This window comes from Battus philenor, unplaced genomic scaffold, assembly GCF_028537555.1.
Source record: "Battus philenor isolate CCGP_79_NKW_IND1 unplaced genomic scaffold, ilBatPhil1.0.hap1 SCAF_11, whole genome shotgun sequence".
Classification (NCBI taxonomy): domain Eukaryota; kingdom Metazoa; phylum Arthropoda; class Insecta; order Lepidoptera; family Papilionidae; genus Battus; species Battus philenor.
In genome coordinates this window covers 12766546-12787225 of record NW_027181673.1, presented here as the reverse complement: position 1 = coordinate 12787225, position 20680 = coordinate 12766546, and the positions used below count along the sequence as shown (strand labels likewise).

The window sequence follows — 20680 nt, the reverse complement described above, 5'->3', positions numbered from 1 at the left end:
TCACTTAAATGCATGACTATTATTAATACTAAATAATAAAAAAATATATACCTTGCAGATACAGATGTACACTACAATGCAGGGAAAAAGATATATATATTTATGTAAAACATTCCTTTTACTTCTTTTTTGAAAAAAAAAAACTTGTGTTGCACACATACAACACAATGCATTTACGTTTAAGTGTAGTACTCATTTTACATTTAAGTGATATGTTGCAGTTTTTCATCATTATGCATTTAAGGGATATGCCTATCGTATTCTATAGAACACAACGAATTAAAATGGAAATAAATATAAAAGCTTTAAAACTTTTTACCGATTACCAACAAATTCTCTTCAAAGCTTTTACATCTATTACCAATCACTCGTATATAAGTGAAACAGTGCAAACGCAATGCTACACAGAATTTAACATTTCAAATCCTTTGCTTGCTCACTGTATTTGAAATAAATATAAAAATAAAATATGTTATAGTGTAAAACGCATTAAGAGATAACTTTTTGCAGAAAACATAGTATTTTGTCGCTAACATGTAGTGCGACAATATGTAAGTAGATCAAAAAGTTTATTACTGATTTAAATCACATTTTGTGTTAATTGAAGACACTCCCTTTGTATGATAAAAGAAAGATAGACGTAAGGTATAGATGATTTTCTAAATTGCTATAAATTCATTAAAATAAAAAAAACTTGTCCATCAAATACAAAATTCGTGGTCACACCAGTCTTTACATTTCAGGTACGAGCCCGGCAAGCTTTCAGTGGCTCGGATGCCATGAAGGCGAACGCTCATTTATGGGCGTCGCTAAAATCGAGCAAAAAAAAAAATGTTTTCGAATTTTATTCCCATACATATTATAATACGTTAAACTATAGTGCACATTGAAAAAGATCTGATGTTAATTTTTAATTTATTACGCTAAGATACATTCATAATTAATAAATGTCTTAATATTTGTTTGAAAATATTATCAAAATGAATGCGTGGCCAACCGAAGACGGTGATGCCATGGGTCCGTCGGTGACGCGTAAGTTTAAAATTCCCATTTTATAGTGTTTTTCGCACGATCTTATAATGTATTCAGAAACCATCTTAATATTAACAAAGTAATAGGTTTTTAATGGCATTTTTTACGTAGACCCTTTGGTGGACCGACGATATAGTTAAAATCGCAAGAAAAGGCTTCAGCACAAGACGGATCATCGGGGCGATGTGTGGTCTATACCTTTACCTTGTAGTGGCATCTATCGGCTGATATGATAATGATAAAGCACTTTTTTTAAAGATAATGTGCTAGGCTTTATTCCATTTCCGTCTTTATATCTTTGTTGTCTTATGTTTTCAAGAAGAAACCATTGAGTGAAACATATGAGTTTGTCCAAAATTATATTGATGGTTGTTCTTGGTTAAAATCTCAGACCTAATTAGAAATAAACATACCATTGTAGACACAAAGACTTTATTATCATCATCATTTCCACCATAGGATGTCTAATGCTCATCATCAACCTCCTCTATAGATTTTTAATAGGCGGCTTTCTCGGACACGCTTAATCTTAACTTTATAATTCTGATTAAAATATAAATAACTTGAATTCAAAAATTCATATAAATTTTATAAAAGAAAATTTCGCTTCGGCATATTTTAAAATTGAGATTTTGCCTTCCGATACGAATTAACTGTTATATTGCATAAGCACCCGTTAGGCCGCAGTCTGATAGCAATCAGTTATTACAGTTTAATGTAACTGTCGTATATCAAACAAAGTACGGCTTATAGTTTTTATTACATATTACCATACTTGTGGAAATGATTCCTTAACTTAGAATATTATGTATGAATTAAATACACACACAGGGGCAATTTTATAGAATCAAAAATCAACTTGAGCTCCTTTAAATTGGCACTAATTCATTAAAAACAAATGATTATACCTATATCTGCTTGAAATAGAAATTAATGATAAAAACCATCATCATTTCAGTCGCAGAACCTGCACTGCAGGCTGTTACATATGCTTTCCCCCTAGATTTCCAATAACAACCGTTACAAGTATCCTGCATCCAGCGTTCTCCTTAACAAGGTCATCTGACCCACTTGTGGGATGTCCTATCTTGTGCTTAATAACATCCTCTATTATAAAATCCTTCAACGTAAAACAAAACTGTAGGATCTTCATTATCATTATGTCATACAAGCCAACTACAAGGCATAAACCACCTCCCAAAGATCGCCGCGGCATCTAGTCTTGTGCTGCAAATGACTTCTCGCAGAACACAGTGTCTTAGTCCAGGGATAAGAAACACGCGATCCTCGGATCGCTTGCGGTCCTTTAAACAAGTTTATGAGGCGGGCCGCAACATTTCGAAAAATGAATTTATTTTATAGAATTTCTTCTATCAATATGTTGTTATAAAATTTATTATAATAAATTGGTAGTACATACTTAATCAAAACAATCTGTTTCTGACGAGTTACTCGCACAGCGACTTGTTCAAACATGCAATATGAACGCGTGCACAATTTTTTTGTACTGATTTGTGGTGAAAACTATGCTTTTTTCCATATTTTATCTTTTATTGTTTATTAACAATAAAGTTTTGTAAATTTTTAATAAGTGTCACTTTATGTGCAGCTCGCCAAACTATTTTTTAAATTTAAATTGGCCCTTTGATTAAAAAGGTTGCTCACCCCTGTTTAAAAAGACTAAGTCTATTTTTAAAAACATTTTTATACATTAATATATTTTTCTATATCGTTACTACACTCGCATATATCGATATTAATCCTAAATAAATTGTAATACACATCTATTTCATAAAGGAATAAAATAGATTGTATATTCACGTAGAAACAAGAGAGGAACGAAATAAGAGAGAAGAAATCATAATAATAAATAACACAGATTCGCTTGATACTAAGATTAATACAATTAAATTTTAATTATTCACTAAACAACCGATTTAAAAACTGACAGCTCTTTGGCGTTTGAAAATTGGTTAATATTATTTAATTAATAATTTAGTACATAATCCATTTTGGATCATTTATAGTGTACGTTAATAAAAAGGCCAGAAGTCCTCAATTTAGAATCAAATTGAGGTCTCCTATAATAAAGACATTATCCAACTTTAACCTTACGGGGATTCAAAGCGAAAGTTCTATTTAAGAAGACCTTACAACAAACTTTATCAACTTACTCTGTGACCATTTTCGTAATTGTGCTTTAATATAGTTTAGATTGTTTAAAGTACAGTTACTGAATGACCTTTGGACTTTACAAACTTGTGCAAAGCGTCGACCTGACATTATTTGTAATCTCGAGAACGTAAATAATTTCTCGAGTCGTTATAAACGCATTAGCTGTTAACAATTTTCAATTTCACCACGATTACTGTAAATACATATTTATACACATTTTAATGGGGAATATGTGACAATCTAGTACTCTATGATGACATGTTTATTTCCACAAATATCTCTTTACGAGGCAAGTTAAACAAGACTCATAAATTACTATAATATCAATTGTTCCTATAAAAGCAGTATTTGAACAATCTAGCTTTTTCGTCGCCAACGTAGCCCATCAACAGGTAGTGTGACAAGACAGTGGGCAAGCCATATCTCGCACAGAACAAATGACCACAGACCGCCAAGCGTAGCGTATAACCCCCAAGGTGAACTGATGACTTTTATTCGGCTCCTTGGAAGTGATACAGGCCGCTTGCAACTGTTCCTATTGGAAATTTATGAAGAAGGATCATGTCCAGCAAGCAATATGTTTTCATATTGAATTTAAAAACTGGACTTAGACAGACTTACAGAGTTCCCCAAACTTTTTTGTGTCGTAGACCTCTTGCCATGTTTTTACTCATTTCATTTTTTTACTCAAAAGAGCAGCTGGAAACCGTCAACGCCTGCGGTACCTCGCTAGGCCGCGGTAAAACGGTTTTAGAAGCACTCTATCAGAATTTGCCTTGTGTAACGCACACTATCTTATCACCACCATACCATATATATTAACGGTTACAGATATATATTACCATATCTGTAACCGATGAATAACGGCTCTCGTCATCAAGTCACCTTGTTGTGTATATGTCCTTTTGTGAGAAAAAATGATGGGAAATATTTTTCTAGCAATATAAATATCAATAATAAAGACATATCTATTTATAATAAAGAATGACGCTTATTCAATGCATAATGATTATTTTTGTAACTGTAAATTTTATTAAAGAACCTAAATTTGAAAATAAGGTTCATTTAAGAAAGAGGTCAGTAGTCGAATCATAGGTTGGTCTTTGTCGTCGTCTTTTTTCATATTCGAAGTGCCTTGATCACGTCGAGCGAGGGATGTAGGCATGCAACCGGCCTAGTTGAAAAGTTTTGGTAGAGAATATGTCTAGAATCATTTGCTTTAAGAGAGTGATGGTGTGTGAAACGATGATGATTGTTAAAGGATAATCAACTTTTTGTAAATTTGAATCTAATCAGTGATGACTTTAACTTCCTATAGTTACAAAGCTATTACTTGAAATAGATGTTTAATACGTGTCAATAAAGTTGTGGGTCCATTTTGTAAGCTGGTTTGTCTTCAAAGAACACATCTAGAATCAGAAAAGAATACAATCTATATATTATATCGAGTATAATAACTCGAGTTTTGAATCCGAATTCAATTTCGCTTTGTGACCTTACCTTTTTATTAATATTTTTTTGTATAAGTAGTCACACTGTTTATACATTATTTACATATTTACCTTGATTTTTTTTCTTTTTGGTTTCATTAATAATATTGTATAGCCTAGTTTAAGCGTGAAATATTATGTAACAAACTATATCACATTGTTGTTTTACTTTTTTTATCTCATGTAACCTGTATATGTTTACGTTTGTGAATGTGATGAAAAACTGTTTTAAATTCGTATCTTTAAAAATATTGTTTCAGGAGCAACAAGCGCGACTCGAGAGGTAACACCACATCTTAAAAATGGCGGTGAATTAAGGGAGACAGGGTATCTGATAGCCGTTGGGTCCAGAACAGCAAGGTTAATAAAAATTTCACCTATATCTCTACCTTCGAAACATTTTATTTTGTTTAAACACAACGTATAATGTAACGAGCAATTGTCAAATGCCGTTTGCCTTTTGGCATTTATATTTTTGAGATGACGATGCGAAGGATGGTAGCATGAACCTTTTCGTAGCGCTTTCTTTATAACTAAGCAAAAGTCATCTGGTGTCTAAACTCGGGACATTTTTACTTATTTATTACACTGCGAGTATTATGTAACTTATAATATTGAATCAAAAACCAAGAATCCGTACACATACGAAAGTAACCTATGTCGCCTAACGAATTCTCAAGTTGAAGTCGCAGCGCTGGACTTTTAAGCCTCGTTGGTAGACACCGCGGACTTGTAAGAATAGCGAAGATAGTCTACCTATAAGATTTTATGCAGGTCGCTTGATGCATTACAATCGTTCTATAGTCAGAAGTGGAATTGCCTTGTCTTATCTTGTCTCTGCGGGCTGGTTTCCACAACCCAGTGGCACTGTGCTAATTTTGCGTTAGGATTATCCTAACTAAAGCCAATTCAACGCAGTATCGAGGTGGACGCGGTCTCGGCCCAGCTCTTCACGGGGCACGGGGGGTTCTCTGAGTACCTCCACAGGTTCAAGCTCAAGGAGGACCCCTCGTGCTTCTGTGAACCGGGCGTGGACCAAACCGTGATCCACCTTGTGGCTCAGTGTCCCGCATTCGGGGGACTCCGGCTCGAATTCGAGTGCCGGTCTGCCGTAAAAATCAGGGAGGAGTCAATAGCCTCCCTGATAAGCGAAAAAGAGACCAAAAATTCATTCATCACCCTCTGTTAAAAAATAATTAATAATGCTATAGAAAGAAATAAAAAGTAAATAATGCAAATAAATAGATAATAAAGACAAAATAAAAACAAAATAATATATAATACTGTGATATAAAATAATTATAGAATCTAAGTAATAAAGATGTGATATAAAATAACAATGTAATTTAAGAAAATGTAAAAAGAAATGAAGAATGAATGAAAGGTGATACAGAGCAAAAGGGAAAGACAGTAGAATTGTGGAATGAAATAATAGACCGAAAGACAGTGTGAAGTATGAAAGAATAGAAAGAAAATAATAAAAAATTCTGTAAATTATTAATAAAATTTGCCCAAAAAGTCCCTGTACAACAAATGATAGGGGGTACGAGAGGCCCCCAATAGCGGAGGCGAAAAAAAAAAGTCAATTCAACTCCTCGAGAAATCCCAGCAAACCTTAATATCACCGGCAATCTCTAGGAGGTACGTTGCTGGGGTGCTCAGTACACCGAAGTATACTCGTCCTCTTCAAGGCATGCCCTGTACATAAAACCGTCTGTAACACCTAAAGAAAACAGATGTTAGATAATGATGTTAGAAAAAAGATAAGACGCAAACGGAGTCACGACAGTAGGAGCAGGATATTGGAAAGCTGGTATATTAGGCATTAGCTCTTTTGCTTGTTAGCACTGCTTATGGATCGTCCATTCGTAGTGGACTTATTACGTCTATAATAATAATAATGATGAATTACATATAAAATTAATAATGTGTTAAGAGTAATTAAAAAAGTTTTTTTTTAATGAGCTTCCGATAAGTAAAATGTAATAGGTGTCCTTGTTATTTATATAATTACATACACCAGCAATGAGCTACATTTTATGTTTAAGTTCTGCGAGGTTTTATGTATTTTTAGTACAGGTCTAACACAAAAATAATGAGTATGTTACAACACTTCGTGTTATCATGATTACTACTAAGTATCGGTTAATGTTCTTTTACAGGTTTCGAAGAAAACACAAAAATAAATTATTACTTATTTCGCTTTTGGTTATATTAATATTAATAATTTTGAATATTATCCTACTTATAATAGGTGAGTATTTTTGAAAGCTTGTTATTCAAAAATTAATTTACATTTAAAATATTTCTGTTCAAGTAGGTACCTACATGTGTTACAAGTTTATCATTATGCTACTCTCGGCTCCAAATGCTGATCTCAACAGTTGGGTCTTTTAAATGAAATTACCACATACTGGCTCTATATTTTATTTATTTTAAGGCTTCTTTCAAAAAGAGGTTAACACGTTACCCTGTGGGGTTCATTGCGGATGGTATTGAAGTCATATAATTTGTTGTTTTGTGATTTCCGAGTTATTTATGATGTTTTTTGTTGATTATACAAAACTAGCGCTGTCGAGATCGCTTCTTTACCATATGATATCAAATCACATACCTTTAGAAACAATACATATATAATTATTTATAAATATTTATTTTCCATTATGTCACCTTGACCACCGTCATTTTATAGTGTCAATGTAGGATATTAAAAGGTTATGTTAAATTATATTTTTTTATCTGCACGCAATACAGTCTGTCGAGCAACAAGTAAAGGTAGAACAAATTTGTGCAAGTCTAAAGAGTGTCTACGCTCGGCCGCAAACCTGGCGCTCTCTATGGACGACACTGTGGACCCTTGCAGCGATTTTTATCAGGTAATCATTTTATTCTAACAAAATATATGTCATAATAATATGTAAAGAGAAGCGGTAAGTAGTTTTTATAGGTATCGGACAATCTGTCATACAAATATTAGAACGCAAAAAAAATATTTATGTAGTTACAATTTCATGTAACTACATAAATATTTTAACTACATAAAAAAATGATCGCTGCTGAAAGCTATGTCCAGCAATAGACAATCTAAAGCATTAACGATAGTAACGATAATAATGAGTATTTCAATATCCAGGTTCATACTTATTACTATTATAATGACCACCTCTTTATTTACCTATTTATACCTATATATACAAAAGCAACGTTGCCAATACCGAAAAAAATGCTAGTAGGTAAAAATAGAATATATATATATATATATATATATAAATATATATATATTACTATTTGTAAACTAAATAATTAAATATGGTAAAATACTTGCTATCCCTTTTATCGTCTCCTACGTTTTATATATTAGTTTGTGTATAACATTATGTATTTTATTAAATAATAAATATCTTGTACATTATATATTCTTTCTACACTAGAAGCTACACATGTATTCTTTGTATAATATATCATTACTCTTTATATTTATCTGTAGAGTCATCTCTATTAAATTTCTAATCTTTTCCAATTCAAGACTGTAAGAAATCCCGGCAATTGTAATTCTGCAATTTTATTAATTTGTTTTTGTTTCATGTTTATCTGACATATAAAGTACTATTTTAAAAATTTTATTGATAATAGTTTTAATTTATGTATCTTTAGTTCGTATGCGGCAACTGGGCAAAGAACCATCCCCGGCCCGACGCATACAGCTCTTACGATTGGTTTAGAGAAAAACAAACCCGAGTCTACACAGTGGTGAGAGATTTTCTAGAATCAAAGGACCCTAAGGATGTGGAATACCCTAAACCGGTGCGGCAGGCGAAGGATATGTACAAAGCGTGCATGGATATAAGTAAGTTGATAATCTAGCTTAGGTTTGGATGTCTAGGTCATTCTTGAATTGTAATTCTAAGTGCGTTTCAAGTGCAGTCCAAATCGAAGTCCTCTATTAAACCCTTGCACTCACTCTGTAAATCATCCGTCTTAGAGACCTAAGAATGTTGCAACTTTCCAATCCAGTAAAATAAGTAATGTAATCATCCGACTTGAGGCTTCTAAGGGAGCCCATGATATTGATATCGAAGTCTAGACTAAACACTTTTAAAGCTCTATGGCCTATAACTATAACGAAATATAAATCAACTTTATTATATATGGCAAATATTAACCTGCCGTAGTGTAAAGAGCTTATTTAAAATGCATTTACAGTCGTTATGTCCATGTGTACGGTCTTAATAAAGTTCAATTATAAAAATAATAAAAAATACTTATATTTTGACAAAAAAAAACATTATTCTAAAGTTCGCGGATCACTCTGTTTCTGTAAATTCGTTTCGACGAAGATGTAACAGCCCGCAAGGATATCAGCGTCGACTTCGATGGAAAGAGAGAAAGAAAGGGAGAATATGTTTTTATTGAACAAAACAAGGAATAAAATTGACTTTTTGAAAATTATTATTATATTATCAAGTTATTTTGCAGATCTTCATTAACGTTCTTTCAAACGACACTACAGCTTTTTAAAAACACGCTTATCAGTCGCCATTTAAACCGCCGCTTATTTTAAGTATCTTTAACTTTTAATTCAGCAAGTGTTTTCAAAGAATCATAGAAGATACACTCTTATGATTTTCTGGCCTAGATGAATGGCCGCTTAATCTTATTCCTCTTTGATATGACCTTTCTTGGAAAGATGTCTTGTACGACCTCTATGCTTTCATTAGGCGTATAATACGCAAACTTCATAGAAACGCGCAACTGGCCCACTCCTCTTCGTATCTCTCGCAACGCGGAACACTGTGTTATTTAAAGAAACAAAAGTGATTTTTATTACAGCCAACCCTTACCTCGAAATTTCAAATTATGTTTTGATTTTAGCTATCACTCAATACGCGTGTAACATTCTAATAAGCATATTGAAAATTAGGGTATTATAATATTAAATACATTTTGTTTTAGAAACATTGGACAATAGAGGTATAAAACACATCTTTGGAATATTAGATGAATTGGGACTTCCCATTTTGCCGACATATCTTAACGTAACCGATGATGTTGATTACAATAATTATACATTTGATTGGGTAGAGACTGTAATCAAAATAAAAATAAAACTCGGTATGGACGTTTTGATAGGATTCGATATTTTCTCGGATCCGAAAAACTCATCAGAGCGCCGAATAGTGATGGGAACGCCCGAAGTTACGAATCCTTTTCCGAGGTAAGCGGTTTTGTTCGGCTGTATATTTACTTTTATTGTGACACAATTTTATTTAGGTTTACTATTCGGCCCATAATAGAATATTTTCGATCTAGAATATGCCTATTTCTTTAGAAAGTTTTTGATCACCGTACTTTCACCGGTTTTAAGAACACGAAATTTGTGATGAAATAAAATAAATAAATCACTATCAAATAAATCATCACCAAATAAATAGAACGTTCATAATTCACAAATTTTATACCAAACATCGAATTCGAGACTTGTGATTGTTAGGAATCAACATTAATTATTGGATATACACGGAAACGATGGTCTTTTTAACATATGAATAACTCATTTACATATTTGAGTTATATGTATATAAATTTTGATAACTCGTCAAGGTTACATATAGTAAACTTACGACAAAAGAATACTTTCAAGAACCGTTGATACTGAAAGTTATCTTTAACCAGGCTGAGTGGGTCATGGCCTCTTCTCCCATTCGAGACACTCTTGGGAACCTTCGTTACTTTACCTCTAGGTTAAAAGATATCATGAGAACTCAATTTTATTCAAATTACTATTAAATGTTCGATTGTGCCTGTCTGGCATCACTTACGTGCTTATCTTTACACAAATGATCGCTATAAATATTTCAAAGTTTAATTATTTTAAATAATATAAATGAAGACATACCAATCAATTTTGCAGTATGCACTTGGAAAATCGTTCCCCCAAAAAGAAACCACCGCAATTTTTTAATGCAGAATTATCAAAAACATTTGTAACAGATAACTACATGAGATCATTATATCACAATAATCTAGAATCTGACGATGACCAAAATGAAAGTGATGAACATCAAAGGAAAAAGGATGTTTGGATAGGTTTTTACGGTAATCTTCTAGGCTTATTTTATCAACAGTTAGATGATGAGAAAGTAAAAAACATAACGGAAAACTCATTAGTTGAACGTCTACTGAAGTCTTCAAAAACTTATTATCGTTTTAACGAAGATCTCGAACAAGTAAGTGAAGTTTGGTTATTTATTAAAACAAAATGAGTTTCGGGGAGCTGCGAACATTCTATTTCTTCGTTGTCTTTTGTTTATTCATCTTATTCTTTTTCATCTGTTTTATCTTTCTCATCATTGTCGCCTTTTTCTTCTTCATACGCATCTCTTTTTTCATTATCATCTTCTTCCTATTTACACATTCTTAGCGAAGAGATTTTACCCACGGATTGTCTGTCATGTTAGCTGCATTGTTTTGTAGGAATTTTTTATCTCTGTATTTATAGCATTCGTATAAATTCGTGTAAAAATATTTAAATAAAAGATAATAGAAAGCTTGTACTCTTTCTTCTACCATTACACGTTTAATAAGCTTCAAAATATAATTACTTACGTATATACGAAGTTATTGACGCTGTGTAACAGTAAAGATTTTTTTATTATATAAAAGACAATGTCCACAAACATATTCCTGAAGTCAAAATGTACAATGCAACGCACTTTGTTTCCTAATTTTTAGTAGGTACTAATTTGTATTATTGTTGGTTATTAATTTTTTCAATTTGATACTTTAAACATTAACTGTCAAATATTCGTAAAACAAAATAATAACTGCAACTGTTTCTTTTGTCCAGCTTCAAGCTTACAATGATAGCGATGAAAGTTTTCTATTAGACGTGAAATACACAGTTGATGAACTTCAAGCACATACTGACTCAGTGGTCGAGAGCAACAATGGCACGACCACGCCTATCTGGAAGAGATATGTCGAAGGAGTATTTAATATAAGTGACGTTAAACTTGATTTTGAGAACGATAAAATAATGCTTACTAAACCTGACTTGAAATACTTATCCCTGATGGCTGCTTACTTATCCAAAGCTTCGCCTGTCATTATCGAGCTTTACATTTGGTTTCAGGTAAATTTATCAATTTAATTGATGAAGATTTTCAAATAAGATAATTATGCATACATGTATTAATTAATCGGAATAATTGAACGGATGGATATGATTTACATAAGAATATTTTTCGACATCTGATATGTTTTTAAAATGAAGAATTTACAGTATAGATTTAAATTAATTCTTTTAAATTGTTCTCGTTTATCGTAAAATTGTATGAAAAATTACAAATAATGACGGTTTAAAAGCTTTTTTATCGATTTTCGATAAGACTATTAATTGACGATTCGAAAGTGCATTCCTCTTCCAATGGGGAATGTTTTGATTTTGAATTTGATTTTGTCCCACCATTATGGACTTTTCGTACTAATTTTCAAGTTGATCAACGACAAGAATTACGGTCACCTATTTGTTTAATACGTTTCAGTTTTAGGCATTGCATCTAAATATTCCAGACTTCTGAAAGCATATCAATACAAACAAAAAACTTACCATAATACAGATAATAATTAATGTTTTTGACAGTTAAAAACAGTTAGTTTAAAAAAAAACTCTTCCGTTTTTTTTTTTTCAAACTTCATGGTGCCAGATTTTTGGTTGGTTCTGTTTACTTTTACATCTGCTGCCAGATAGAATTCTCGACGTCAGTTATGCCAGCGACGCCTGTTGTGAGACATAATGTTTCAGAGCCTAAAATCATCACTGGTACCACATGGACGTGAAGTTGTTACGTATTTTCTCGAACACTGCCCAGCCGATACAGATTCGACGATTGACCTATATTAATATATTTTTTTTACATAATATATTTTGTCAGGTGACCGAAGTACTAAGTTTTCATACAACGACATTCATGCAATCGTTATACGATAAGAAATACTTCGACTTGAACTACAAGGCGGGCACTACCGCACCGCCACGGAACTTGAGATGTGCTAGCACTATCAACGACCTGCTCGGAATGGCTGTCGCTTATGCGATAGTAGATCCTGACTTTGTAACTGTTATTAAACCTAAGGTGAGTCCTATTTCTCCGTTTAGATGTACGATATTTGCTCATACATCAGTTTCACACTTCAAGATCCAAGTCAAACACTATTGCTCCGGAATTATTTTATAAGAATGCGTTTATACGTTCATTAAAATGTTCTAGCTTTTTAAAGGGCTTTTCCTGTTAACATATATAATATGTAACTAGCTACCCAGAGAATCTTGGTAGTGTTCCTAATTTTGGACCGTCGCAATTCATACATTTATTTATTCATACCAGCTAGTAGACGCCCAGTGCAGGAGATAGGCCTCCCCCAAGGATGGTCATCTATGACAATCGCTTCTTGCGACATGGATTATGTCATAATAATAATTGAAATATATATCGGCCTCTTATGTATGTACACTTCGTGCATTAATTATATAGAATTGCCACTGCTCACTAATAAGTTTCTAGAGGATGGTTAGCAGTGTCCTCTGCATACCATAATGCTAAGCACGTGCGATTATGTATAACATAATCCCCTCTGAGATTTTTTTATAAGAGGCATGTGCCTAACAATGCATGTCTATGGGCTGAAACAAAGACATTTATTATGGTTTTTAAGGTATAAAAAAATATTCATTCGTGTTAATGTTTTTTTTTTGCTTTTTAGATCGAAACAATGCTCAGCGAACTAAAAAGTAGCTTAGCACATTTAGTAGGTAAAACTAGATGGATGGATGATAACACGAAATTGGTTACCTATAGAAAAATCATTGAGATGAAAACCCTTATTGGTTTTCCTGACTGGTTACTGGAGAAGCGAAAACTCGAGTTGTTTTACAAAGGCATTGAAGTGGACAAAGAGCGACATTTGGAAAATCTATTGAGCGTAGTTCAGGCTAAAGTAAAGAACACATTGAATGATTTTCGAAAGACTGTTTTTGTCACATGGCATACACAACCTACGGAGGTGAACGCGTATCATCTGTACCAATCGAATGCAATAAGTAAGTACACTCAAATATACTTAAATAGAGTGTTTTTTGTTTTGAATTGTGATTTTCTAATCGTAAATATTAAGGTATTTTTTTTGAAACTTCATTTTCAAAATCATAGACTGAATACGGAATACGGGAAAAAATGTTTTATTACTCAACAGCCCCTCAATTAGTGTCAATTTTAAACTTTTTTAAAAAATGTATTCATCTCAATGTTATTTAAAATTTTACACAGCAAAAATTAACGGGTACATAATATAGAAGGCCTAGTATTTAGCTAGTTTGAGTCAAAAAATCACTAGTATGCACCTAATACTTACAATGTAACATTAAGTTCTATGGTGTAATCGAATATTTTAAAATAATTAACATATTCTCTTCTTACTTTGCCCCCATTTTTGGGGAATCTCTACTAATGCCCTTATATATAACCAGGGACATTATTTACTATATTTTTTTTTGCTAACCGGGTTTCTCTTTCGTCCTTTTTAAGATCTTTCATTAGTATTATAATATATATCTTAATATTGGTGGCAACTGATATAAGGCGCAGTATACAACTATATCTCACGGACCATAATCTCCTTCATAACCTTGCTTTGAATAGGCAAGAGTCCGATGTGTCTTTAGAACTTCGGATGCACGTATTCTTCCTTATCCGGCTTCCTCAACGGCACAACCACTGTCTCCTTCTCGTCTGGAAGTGCAACGATCGTGTCACTGTTTGGAGAATTCGAGTATTAACATATTCTCAAGTATCGTTGATATTTGAAGAACTTTCATGGGTATTAAATGGATAGGTATTGAGATGGTACATGTACAAAATTATAAATTATAAAAGAGCACGTACTTGGCCTCTGAAATAAAATATTGACTAGCATTTGTTACTTGTTCATATTTATATAATACCTTTTCTACGCAAATATTTAGTCTATATAAGTATTTTTGTATATATGTATGTACGTATTTGTGTGTATTATATGTACACACTGAACTTCCTTATTTTTCATGTCCTCATCACCAAAGGTTTTAAGCTAGTGATCGGCTCGACGTATCTCTTTTTTTAGTTATTATCTATGGTGTAGAATAAAGTATAAAATAATATAAATAAAAATGTTTAAATCGTCGGTCACCGTGACACCCTGTGTAACCATAACTAATTTAATAGTCTAAACTAAACTATTCTTTCATTTATGTCTCTCATCTTCATATAAAGGTTGTCTGGTAGAGATCGTCTCAAATGATAAGACCACCTGTTGTACCACCTCTACATAAGTTGCTTATGTTTTAGTGATTAATCATTTTATATTATATTTCCTTTTAGATGTATCTTTTAATGTTATTTTGGTGTATAATAAAGCGTTTATAAATTTAAAAAAAAACAGTGTTGAGTTTTTATCGTTACCATCATTTCAGCAGTATAACGTCCGCTGCTAGATAATAATAAAAGGAATTTAATCAACGGTGGTTAATCTACTAGTGTAGGGTAGGCGCGAGCTGGTACACTGCAGATCACTACCACAGCCTCTTTCACCCACTCACCGTCTGCATAGTGGGTCAACTAGCACTTTGCTGTTTTGTTCGAATAAGAAGACCTTCGCTTGAAACTGTGGTCAACAATTACAAAATATCCAGAATAAACCTGATCAAAGTTTTTTGAAAGGCGGAATAGTTTAAATATAATCATTTATAGCAAATTTTCTATGGAAATTTCCATGATATTTTAGCAGTCTATATTTTAAGCCGGGCCTTGAGTAGATAAAAAAGATGTAAAAAACGATATGACACGATTTTGATATTTAGCGCTAAATAAATATTAAATTTTTGATTATTTTTCTTTGGACGCAGCTATACCTATGGTTATGTTACAGTATCCCTTTTACGATTTAGGGCTTGAGTAAGTATCTTATTAATCAAATTGATATATTTATCATTTAATCTCATTACATTTTTTTTAATATTATATATTAAAATATTATATTCCAATTGAAAATTTAAGAGAAAAGTTTGAACGGCGATTATAAAATGATCAAAGAAGTTTAATCTTTGATCATTTTTATCGCTTTGTGATTAGTTTACATAATGTTACAGATCTTTGAATTACGGGGCTTTAGCAACAATACTAGGCCATGAAATCACTCACGGCTTTGACGACGTAGGTAAGCATATAACCTTTATTTAGTTCGCATTATTTAAAAAATGAGCCCTTTGTATATCTATATGTATAAAATGTATTATAAAATATATTTTATAACTAATCCACCAAGTACAAACTTAACGTATGGTAATGTAACTACACTAAAGGTCTTCTTTTACGTAATAATTTAAAAGTTTTGACAGTGAAAACATTTCTTGAACACAATATTAATACAAGATACTTAACAACAGTAAATGTTTTTTTAATCTATTTTCACAAGCAAAACAACTTATAAATTGAACAGCTAACTAATAGCCCTCAAAAAAATTAAAAAAAAACTTTTTTTTACATTAGTACCTTTATATTATTTCACTCTAGTTTGACGAAGAAAGAGACCTGATGACGGTACTTTACCATTTGCTCAATTGTATCTCAATACACGAATGCTATTTCAGAATTTTTTTGCAAAAAAACTTTATCAGATATCATCAGAAATCCTAACAGATATGTCCTATATAGTTTAATTAATGTGTTGAAAATGAAGAAGATAAAAACATATTAATTATAAATAATTCTTACAGGACGACTTTATGATAAAGACGGAAACATCGCCAACTGGTGGACAAACGAAACAGTTGATTCCTACGTCAACTTGACAACATGTTTCGTTCAACAATTCTCTTCATTTCACGTGAAAGAACTGAATCAAAATGTACGTACAACACTAAATATTATATAAAACCAACATAGCAAGCCTTTATATTAGTAAAAACATTAACCTACAAAATATATATTACATATATCATTCATCATCATATATGTCAAAATGCGAGTCGGTAAACGCAGCGTGGGTAAGCCGCCCACTAGGTGGACAAACGCAATATTCAAGGTTGCGGGAACTCGCTGCATGTGGGCAGCATAGTACCAATCACCGGAACGATCTCTGGGGGAACTTAATGCGCTATGCTATCCGCTGAAAAGAACAATAAAAAATATTACTTTGAGATATTGAGTATGTGCTACCGAAATCGCTGTAACGCTCTTTTTCCACTAGTGCTGTTTGTCTTTGACCTACGGCACTAGTCAAGCTTGTGAGCGGGTCTGCTGGATTCGTCCAGCATGCGCGAGCGCTTAGCTTCACGGCGAAGCGTGACCTGTGCCAGGTTCGAACTGAGATGCTCGGATAGCCCAGATGGGGGCACACGTGTCGCTCAAGTCTAACCGTTGCCTTCGGGTTGAGCGTTCCCACGCTGGGCTAACCTCATTTTTAATGAGCTCAGGCTGAGGTCTTTCGACTCTCCTACCGACCGGGAGGCACGAGTTCATTGCTATTTTTTTAAGCCAGAAATAGGGGACGCTCTCTAGCGTCTTCTATATCGGGCTCCTGCGAGCCCTCGGTGATTGCTGCCCAATCTCGTCTCCTTGGCAGTCACCATTTACCATTAATTCGGCACAATGCGTTTTCCGCTTGGAGAGTAAGGGGACCAGTAGGTTCGTAATGATTATAAACCACGTCTACTAAGACGATGGCATCATGATGGTGTACGCTGAAAGGTATGCGCGCGGGGAGATGGAGCAATATCGGGCGTTTTATTGTGTCAGTACGCCGTCAACACCTTCATACATATATGTATATATAAATAAAAGTGAATTGAAAATCCAGAGTGGCTCTACCAATTCAACTCACAACTCACTCATTTTTCACATTTTACTTGAGACACAAAGAAAGTTCCTAAAGAAAAAATGTAAAAACAGCTAGGAAAATGGTTAAACATCAGTAGGCATTTCCTGTACAAATCACAGAATACATTATTTAATGGAATCAGGCGTTACCTTGCGGAAATCCATCCTAAGTAAGAAAAGGACCAATATCTAGCCACCTCCGTACATGCTGCGGCAGTCGTGCAACAAAGTGCACCGCCCGCCAGCCCGCTGATAAATGCGTATGCAGCAAACAATGCCAGCATTGTGCGGAGGTGGCTAGATATTGGTCCTTTTCTTACAGAATACATTAATAATAAAAAGAAAAAATAACCGTGATAAGATTACATGTAGGTAATTACATTGTTACTTTTATAAGTATTCATTGTTTATTAATAAGACATTATATTAAAAGGAAAAGTAAACATTTTGAAATTATTTTTATTTACTATTTCTTTCTATTGGACTGCAACAGTCCTTTTTATTTTTGATAAATCCAATCTTTCGGGATAGTTTTTTCAGGTCGGTATTTAAAATTGTACTAGGAGTACATAAATTGCAGGTAGACGGCGAGAAGACTCTAGGAGAGAACATTGCAGACAGTGGAGCAGTGAGAGAGGCATTCGCCGCTCTAAGACGACATCTGTGGAAAGTCGGTCCTGAACCGAAACTTCCCGGCTTCGAAAAATTCACATCAGATCAATTGTTCTTTTTATCTTTCGCAAACGTAAGAAATATTATGTTGAATTTTTATTTTCATCTATATTTAATTTTGATATAAATAAAAATGAATCATCGAAAGTAAACGCGAAATTACTACAACTACCGATCCAGACATTTTTTTATTTCTGTTAAGGCACAAAGAGAGTTGTTAAAGAGAGTAAAATGATTATTTGCTTTGTAAATAGTGAAACGCTCCAATTCTTTTCCCTAGACTATGGGCTAAATTGAAACAGTTTAGCTTCCACAGTATTTTTTATATTAAATTCTTTTCTATACATTGTCTTATAAATTATAAAAGTAGGTTAACTGAAAAGGCTGTATGTAACCTCCGAAATAACTGCAAGAGCTCTATTAAATTTTGACCCTTGCCGTTTTAAGTATAATACGAGTACTACCTGAAAGTCGCAAGGGTTTGTCAAAGACGTTGATATATATGTTAGATCGGGGATTTATTAAGTGACATATGTGGTAGACTTACTATTTTTAATATTCATGAAAGATTAAGGCTTTTATGTTGCTTATATAATGTCTATTATTACCTATTCGAATACTACTAACTTCTTTATGTAGGTTTGTACAGAGTAATTAGTTATATGTGTAAAAAACTTAAAGAGGTGAATGTTGAAATAGAGCACATTTGCTGACAATTATTGTATGGCACACTTTATCCGAAAATTAAATGGTTTCAGAAATAATAAACATCGTGATGATAATATACTTAGAAATGACGTTTGAATTCGGATAGCTAATTATTAAAATTAGTGATTTTTATCTGTCGCTGCAAATTTTTTACTGGCAGTAAAAAATTACCGATAACTATCGGCCTGTCGTATTCCAGTAGAGGTTTAAAATGTGATCATTTGATATAAGGTGATTTGAAATAAATGTAAAAAAAATGCTGAAAAGCTTTTTGCTTACAAATGATATATAGATTCAATCCTTTAAAGCTTTTACAACTGCTACTAATCTTCCTGTATCTTCTTTTTAAAATCGATCGATTTTTTTGTAATTTTTTAAACTAATGCAGTAATAGCCCATGAATAAAGTTTTTAACGATGTTTTAGCTCTGGTGCGGTGTGTCAACAAATGATTCTTTAAAAGAAGAATTAGAAGATGATTTTCACTCTCCGCAGAAGTTCAGAGCAATTGGCAGTTTACAGAATACTGAAGATTTTGCAACGGTGTGGAATTGTCCTTCTGGTACAAGTATGAATCCTTTGAACAAGTGTATTATATTCTAAATGATTTATATAAGATATTGTTCTATCAATTAATACATTTTTCGTGGTCTAACTTATTGTTGACAATTATATCTATGAAATAATTTTAAGATTATATGTGGAGGTAATACAAGGAAACACCACTAATTATTAATTACAAATTAGCGATTTCCAAATATAAATATAATTCGAAAATTAGAAATTAGAAAATTAGAATTTTCTACCTTAGTCAAGCCTTAATTTGGATTATTTTTTGAAGACACTAATTGAAAACAAGATTTAAATCTTGAAAAAAAAATTCAGAAACTGCGCAATTAGCAGTACGGACTTGTTTCATACAATTTATATTGTCGTTTTATAGCTGCATCAGTCAGTTATTGTCAACCATAAAATTAATTTATCTATTATACCTTTAATCAATAAATAAAGTGATTACTCTGGAACATGTTATATCCATTTTTCTATTAAAATACGACACACCATTTCTGGTAGTATAAAGTTTTAATGTACAGGTAAGTTTTTTTTAATTAAAAAGGTTATATATATATTTATATATTTATATAAAGATATATATATATATATATATATATATATATATATCATAAATCTATATTTGTAATTATTGACTATGCCTGGACCTTGTTACCATCAAGTGTTGTTAATGTAAAAAAATATTATAAGAATTAAAAAAAAAGAACATTTTTGAAAGTCCGTCTACTATTTTATCTTATACTTGTTCGAAGATAAACATGTTGAGCATTTCTCAGTGTTGTGATTCGTCTACAATATGTATTCTAAAGTATTATCGGTCTGGTGATATTTAATTTTAACTCTATTAGTTTTACTTGTTAACATAAAACTTTACAAAATATAATAATGTTATTTAAAGAATATTATTAGGTACTTAGTACCGTTGTGTGATAATTATAAGTGTCTATAAATAAATTTGTGATGTGTGTAAAAGTGTTTTTATTAATTTTTTAACAATTTTTTCAATAATAAACTATTATTGTATTTAAAAAAAATGATTGTGTCAAAATCGGTACTTTGTAAGAAAGTAATATCATAATTTAAGGAGCATTTCCTTAATAACATTTTAAAATAATTACTG

General features: G+C 32.4%; 1 protein-coding gene across 1 annotated transcript; it reads left to right on the top strand.

Annotated features, from left to right (window-relative positions):
* Positions 1 to 980: 980 nt before the first annotated feature.
* Positions 981 to 19590, top strand: LOC137932378 (neprilysin-like). The gene is given in 14 exon segments (XM_068775985.1): positions 981 to 1032; positions 4958 to 5057; positions 6860 to 6951; positions 7452 to 7573; positions 8352 to 8544; positions 9651 to 9912; positions 10609 to 10924; positions 11545 to 11829; positions 12632 to 12832; positions 13461 to 13597; positions 15880 to 15947; positions 16507 to 16637; positions 18189 to 18353; positions 19414 to 19590. Coding segments are annotated over 14 exon segments (2301 nt in total).
* Positions 19591 to 20680: the final 1090 nt, after the last annotated feature.